This window comes from Nilaparvata lugens, unplaced genomic scaffold (assembly GCF_014356525.2).
Source record: "Nilaparvata lugens isolate BPH unplaced genomic scaffold, ASM1435652v1 scaffold3140, whole genome shotgun sequence".
In the NCBI taxonomy this organism is placed as follows: Eukaryota; Metazoa; Arthropoda; class Insecta; order Hemiptera; family Delphacidae; genus Nilaparvata; species Nilaparvata lugens.
This window is the reverse complement of record NW_024090387.1, coordinates 16238-23672: the sequence shown is the minus strand read 5'-3', so window position 1 is coordinate 23672 and position 7435 is coordinate 16238. Positions and strand designations below refer to the sequence as shown.

General features: G+C 35.9%; 1 protein-coding gene across 1 annotated transcript; it reads right to left on the bottom strand.

Annotated features, from left to right (window-relative positions):
* Nucleotides 1-379: 379 nt before the first annotated feature.
* LOC111051626 (piggyBac transposable element-derived protein 3-like) lies at nucleotides 380-3000 on the bottom strand (the record flags this gene model as incomplete). Its single annotated transcript, XM_039444159.1, has 2 exons — nucleotides 2866-3000; nucleotides 380-2094 (listed from the first exon to the last, which is right to left on the bottom strand). A coding segment is annotated over exon 2 (964 nt), but the record flags the coding sequence as incomplete, so codon positions are not given.
* Nucleotides 3001-7435: the final 4435 nt, after the last annotated feature.

The window sequence follows — 7435 nt, the reverse complement described above, 5'->3', positions numbered from 1 at the left end:
TTGTAGACTTATTGACTCATAGACTTATAGACTCATTGACTTATAGACTCATTTTGTCAATAAAAAAAAATAATAATTTGCTCATGTATTTTTTGTCAATAAAAAAATTCAGAATTCATTAGCAATTATTGAAAATCTATGAATAATAAATAGCAATAGTTGAACTATGAAAGATTATTTTATTTTAAAAAATGAATTACTGTAGGTTACTAATAATTGAATGCTAATATATTAATATTAATTAAATCTACCCCAATTCTACATTATATAGCAATAATATTATGTCTTTTATTATTTGTGTGAAATTGAGCATAGCAGTTTCGTTTCTTTGAAAGGCACAAATAGATTTTACACTTCGAGCAATAAATGAATGTTTTACCTGTGCATCCTTCATTCATGCACCTATCTTGCCATTCTTTTTCACTCACTTCAGGTAGGTGGTGCATGCCATCATACCTCACTTCCATCACTGGTTTGATAGCTGCAACTCGTTTGTGGTGTAGTGGTGCAGTTGTTGCTTCTTCAGTGGAAGAAGGCCTTCCTCTCTTCTTTGTAGGTTGTCTTCCTCCAACAATAAGGGCTTCTGAGACATATTGACGGAAGTGGATGAGATCCATCATCTCTTTGGAAGGCACTTGTTGTCTAGCCGACTCTTTCCTATATTCCAGCCAAGAATTGGTGACAGCTAGATCAAGAGCATGTGTAAACATCCTCAGGGTCCATTTCTTGCTTCTGATGAACGTTCTGTAGAGTGCAACAAGGAAATCCAGTTTATCGACCCCTCCCATGCTAGCATTATACAATTGCACACATTGTGGCCTAGGAACATCTATGTAGCGGTTCTGTTTCTTGTCCCAACGACGACATGTATCAAATTCACCTTTTCCAATGAAGTTTGATCCCAGTGTGACACAAGAGTTGTCAGACCATTTAGTTAGGATGATTTCATCTTTGCTAACAACTTCATCAACAGATCCACGGGGCAATTTCTTCATTTCTGAGTCGGTCTTCAATGGGGGCTTGCAAAACCTATCCACACGAATGGTACCCACAGCATAGATCTCTTTCTTTATCAGCCATTGAAAAAGAGGATAAGTGCTAAAGAAATTGTCAAAATATATTTGAAAAAACTGAGGCAGCCTCTCTGACAGCTGCATCACAACAGCAGCACCTAGTCCAAATTGAGTATATTCACTTTTCACTTCAGTTGTAGATCCTTGATAGATGAGGAAGTCAAACATTGTGCCACTCTCACCACAAAGTACAAAGATTTTTACTCCCCACTTTGTAGGTTTGTTTCTTATGTACTGCTTCATATCCAGGGAGCCTTTGAACGGGACCATCTGTTCATCAATGCTAAGCTTGCTTTCAACTGGTAGTTCATTGCACCTTTTTCTTTACAGAATCATAAATTGGTCGAATTTCCCAAAACCTATCCTTATTTCCAGCTGGCCTTTCATCTTCTTTGGTGACATGAAAACAGGTACGCAATTTGAAGAATCTATTGATAGTGATCCCAGAATCAGATATCAGTGGAATATGAAACCGTGGCTCCCAGTACATTCGTACTCTGGGGTACCCCAAGTTACCCATAGCCAGATGAATTCCCAAGAATATTTTTATTTCCTCTGCTGTGGTTGGTTTGAAATTTGCAATATTCTTACTAATTGCATAGTAATTCGTACAGTCAACCATCTGTACTATCATCTCCTGTGGTATATATTTATGAAAAATTTCCATAGGATACAATGAGCCAAATACTTCATCATCATGCCCTCCCTCATATTCTTTCACTATGCTGGGGTTTATTCCTCTCAACCATTCCACATTTCTTCTTTTCGGTGATATTCATCTTCTTGAAATAATCTAATTGGAAGTCCTTGAGTGACTGACAAGTTGCTGGAGCACTATCTTCAATCTCTTCTTCAATGGTGTCTTCAATCAATTCATCAATGATGTTGGGCTCACCTCTCTGAGATCGGAGATTCATCAGTGGAGGACGTGGGGTGAAGTCATGTTCCACCTCATTGGATAAAGATTCCATCAGGGCTGGAGAAATACCATCCAAGACTGGGCCTTCTTCTTCTTCATTTCCTGTAAGACAAGAAAAATGATGAGAATATATTCAATATGACTGTTCAGCTTATTCCTTCAAGTTGCAAATCCTAATCTCAACTGTTGAAACTGAAGAATTTATGGTCAAAAAACTTTATTTCAAAATAATAGCCTAATTTTAACTCTATACTCAATTACATTTTTAAAAGAGATAAATTTTAAAAACATTACATTAAATTTTTGAGAGAAATTATTATTCAACAAATTGTTCCAATAGGTACTTTACAGTGATAATATAAACAGGATAGGCCTATAGTGTAAGATATTATAGTTTTGGTTTATTTTTCAAATTATCAATGCAATTTTATTGGTCAAGTTATAATATTATTTTGTGAATTCCAATATAGAAGTATTTGAGAGGTGATTGATAAACTTGGAAGCATGATAACGTATAATCAGCTGTCAGATAAGATAACACAATCACACAACGCCTTTTCAAACTGTGGCTAATTTTGCTTACAACCCACCATTATTATCAGCTTCACAATAAATTCCCAACGCTTTGGAACACCTTGAATTATAGGTTTATTTATCAATAAAAATTATTATCAACCTCCTACCTCATCGCCAATGCACAAGTCTTGGAATTATCTTGGAAAGATAATTTGCAGTAGGCTAGAACAAGGTTGTACCGTATGTAGATAGTGATAACCAAATTACAATAATGTAGTAATATTGGTTTTGTATCTGTAGTAGCTTATAACTTTCATGAAATTTCAGTGAAAAAAAAATAAAATGACAGCTACTTACCATTATTTACAAAAGTAGAATTCTCGTTCTCATCATCGCATAAATCTTCAATATCAGATATATCTCCCAAATCCAAAATATCAAGTATTTCATCAGCACTAAGTTTTTCCTATCTTTCCGGACTGCAGCTCTTTCAGGGTTTGAATCCGACATTCTATTATCAACTTATTTACAATAAAATACTATATTTCAAATTACAGATTATATAATTCAAAAATAATAAATTGATAGCAAGTCTCCTAGAACACGTAATTATTGCAAACATAACCTCTCTTCCAAAAGCAGCTCAGCAGCTGAGGTCTCATGCTTCCTGCCAGTCACAACGTCCTATATCAAGGACGATACTTTTTCGGTCTATCACAGAAAATTTACAAACTAAAACTTCTTTTTGGTATTTATTTATGAGTATTTAAGTATTTCTTCATTGAACGAATTTTTCACACTATTTCAATTTTTGATCATTCACTTATAATCGTTTCACATAACCTCACATGTTTGCGGTCGTTTCAACACACTTGCATCTTTATATCATCCGATAAATTATGGAAGAACCACACCGCATCCTGGAACCCACATCGGCGACTTCAAGGACGGAAGATGTCGCGCGGGAGAAACGCCCATGTACCACCGTTCCAGAGGTTCAGATGCCCACATCTAACGTCACAGAACCATTGCCGCCAGCTGAGGACCGCACACCCACCCTTTCCTTGCAAGAAGTAAGCATCATACTGAAAGCATTCAACGATGCATATGAAGAAAGCAGACGATCAAAGGAAGACCCTACGCTCGTTATCACGCTGGATGGGGACGTCATCCTGGAAGCAATGAAAAATGCATTTGAAGGAAATATACAAGCAAATGAAGAAATAATTGAAGAAGTCCGACAGGTGCGGATAGCATATGAACAAGGTTTTGATGTTGAAAAACTGAACAAAGGTTGACGGAAGCAGCAGGGGAGAGCAGGACGGTAACATGGCAAATTGAGGAGGAATGTCAAACAATGGAAACCAATATTGAACTAGTGATCGAGCCCATGCATGCAGAGGCAGACACACCCAAGGAGGAGGTCATAAAACAGGCAAGCGAACGTGACACATGTATGGAAAACCAACCCACCGAGAATATCAAGACTGAAGTTGCACCGCACGCCGCCGAACGCCGAGAGGGACCGGACGACATCACCAGCCAAGCCGAGGACATCATCCATGGCATAGAGGGACAGCCCGTACCACCGCGCGCAGAACGCCAAGAGGAGCCGGACGACATCGCCCGCCAAGCTGAGGACGTCATTCATAGCATAGAGGGACAGCTCATACCACCGCGCGCCGACTACCAGGAGTCCCAGGACATTGCCCGCCGAGTAAAAGAGCAGCCCGGACCACCGACCGCCCACATCACCGTCCATCCACCGAGGACAGCGCCTGCAACATATAAACCCAGCATTCATGAAGATAGTCCACTAAACAATAGAAATAAAACAAAAACCCACCACAAATCAAAGTCACAACCAAAACCGGAAACCTATGAATCAAAACAACAAACAAGAAGGATTACAATACGGCAAAGAAGAAAACCAACTAATAGAGTTCATTTACACCGCAGTCATGTTAGGCTGAAGTTGAATATCAGATTTTTCCCCGCCATGCAGAGAAGAAAAATAGTGTCAAGAGAAACCTACAACCACCGCAGTCATGTCAGGTTGAAATCAAACAGACTGTACACTAGCATGCAGAAAAGGAAAATATTATTTAGAAGAACCCACAGACACCACCGGCATGTAAGGTTTAAGGATATCAAACTGCATGTCACCGGTCAACAAGGAAGAACAACACTGGCTGAAGAGATCTACCTACTCCGTAGACACATTCGTTTTAAACAAAGTTTGATAAAACAGATAGTCACAAATCGAAATTGGACCTTGAATGACACCGAATCAAATTTAGATGGGGGCTTGAGAAAGAAATAATTTTTGAATTAACTGGAATCTACGTTGTAAATTACACAAATTATCAAAATTCTTCATAGTCACAGCCTACCCATTGAATCACATCTTTGCAAACTAGCATATTTCTACTGCAGCCTAATCAACATAACATAAACTTCGCCGCATCTCAGCTAATAAGGGAACATTATAAGTCCACTTCAAAAGAAGAAATTGAAATCAACTTTAAGTCGAGAAAACAAAACTGAAAACAACTTTAAAAAATTTACCAACCTGATCAAGCCATCCACCTCGTGTCATAGTCATCACAGAAACACCCGCCTAGTTATATCCGCCCAACTGGAAAACAAAAACAAAAATTGTATTATCAACAGAAAATAATTGTAAATTAGAAATAAGATGTAGTTAGTAGTGAATAGGAGGAAAGAAAATAAACAAAGTTTATTTGAAAAATGTGTAAATCTAACCTCGAAATACAGAATCGATAGAAAAATCTATTCAGAGCCAAAGCCTGTTCGATAATTCTCTTCGTCACACCAACCAATGTGTGCGAGATCATAGAGTCAATTTTAATGGAATCAAAGCAATATCGTTATTAATTATTGTAACCTATTATTTAATGTGAAATTATAAGTAAAAAACGCAACCAAAAATATATATTTATGTTAAATTGCACGAAATGCGCATGTTCTATGTCATATAAATGTATCTCTAAAAAGCTCAAAAGAAAATGAAATTCTTACCTTCAAATGTGAAATTTATTATTGTTGCATCAAAAGATCATGAATTGTAATTCAAATCAATGAATATAACCTTGAAAACATAGTATTTGTAACCAGCATTGATAAAAGTCCAAAAATCACTTCAAGTGTAACCCTGTTTGTACACAACGTACTAAGCGTAAAAAAGAAATTGCTCGAGTCAAACGGTAGTCAATTGTCAAGTCACCGAGGTTAAATCACACTCTCACCCAATTTATGTAAAAGCCAGGACAAAACGTCGAAACTTATAATAATCAGGAAAGATGATGAAAATCTATATTTGTTGCAAATACTGTTTGAATCCTAGGAGGATAATATGTTGAATTTTGTATATTTGTTATAGTTATGGGTCTGCTCATAAGCCACCCGTGAATGGAAGTTGTGGAGTTGTTTTAATGAAGGATCCAAAGAGACCTCATTAATTATTATATTTAGATTGTATCCAATGAAAGGAACAATCAATTAGTTATTTTTCTCGTAGCCAAAAGTGCACGATATATCGTTTTAGTGTTAAGTGTGGAGTTTTTATAGAAGTAAGGAGATGAAATGGTATATTCATCACAATATCGGATTTTTCAAATAGTCATCGTTTCGACTCGTCTCCCAATTACTTATTTAAAATATCCTGGGGGCTTTTGTGTGATGAATTTTTCAAATAGACCTCATGAGAAGAGTGAAAAATTGTGATTAACCTTCTTAAAAGGAAAGAATCTGCTAAAGGAGTCGTTAGCGACCGAGTGATAAAACTTACTTATCAGTAACTGTATACTAGATAAGAGTACCGTTCTGTACTGAATATTTTCTAGAAAATTATTTAATAAAATTATAATTATTCTGCAAATAAAGCACAAATTATTTATGAATTGCTCATTGAATTTTGAGGTTACACTTTGTTTACTACCGATCAGATGTTTAAAGCAGCTCGAACACAGCTGACTGATTCAAAATATTGTCAAATGTCATGCCGGTTTCATGCAAGGTATAATATCATTTCTAAAAATTAAAAAACTATCAATAAAGGACCAAGAATTTCGAATAAAAAATAAAACGTTATATTATTGTTGAAATTATCTATTACTTAAGAAATTATATTATAATGTCAGGTCTTATTGTAACTAACTAGGTCATAGCATGAACTTATATTATTGATAAAAACAGCAGAAATTAATTATAACAGTCTCAAACATAATAAGAATTGTATAAGAATATTAAATTATTAATTATTATTTCAACTGAACCACATGGTGATCGAATCTCTTTGGCAAGCCTAAGCCAATCATAGTGCATAGAAATAGCACCAAAAAGGTGATCGTTTGAAAACAACATATGTTAATCTACTATCAGACAACAAACCTGCCTTATCATATACGCTAGCACATGTACATTGTATAAGAGGAACTATGTCTAGAAGATTAAGCAGTTTAAGAATTATATAAACTGAGTTATTATTGTAATTAAAGGAATTATATTCTACTGCCTGCCACTGACGTCACATCTACGTCATAATCGTTCTACCAATGGCAAATTTTCATGCAAATCTATTACACCGAGATTCTCAGAAGAAAGGTTCTAGCCAAGAAGCTTAGAGAAAAGACAGCACTTCCCTTTTGAAATCCTCACCGTTCAGATCTCGTTAAAGTTACCAAGACCTTTTAGTAAGATTTTCGTTCGATTTTATATGTTTTATTTGTGAGCCAATATTTTAGGCTATTCTATTTGTTATTCGTAAATCTATGTTCAGCAATCGATAAATTGAAAGTTTAAAGTTAAATTATCCCTTAATTAATTTGGTGAAGGAGATATTTAAATTAAAATTCCCCACGTGCTGAGACCGAAGCCTGGATTGCTGCCGACCAAACGATTTTGA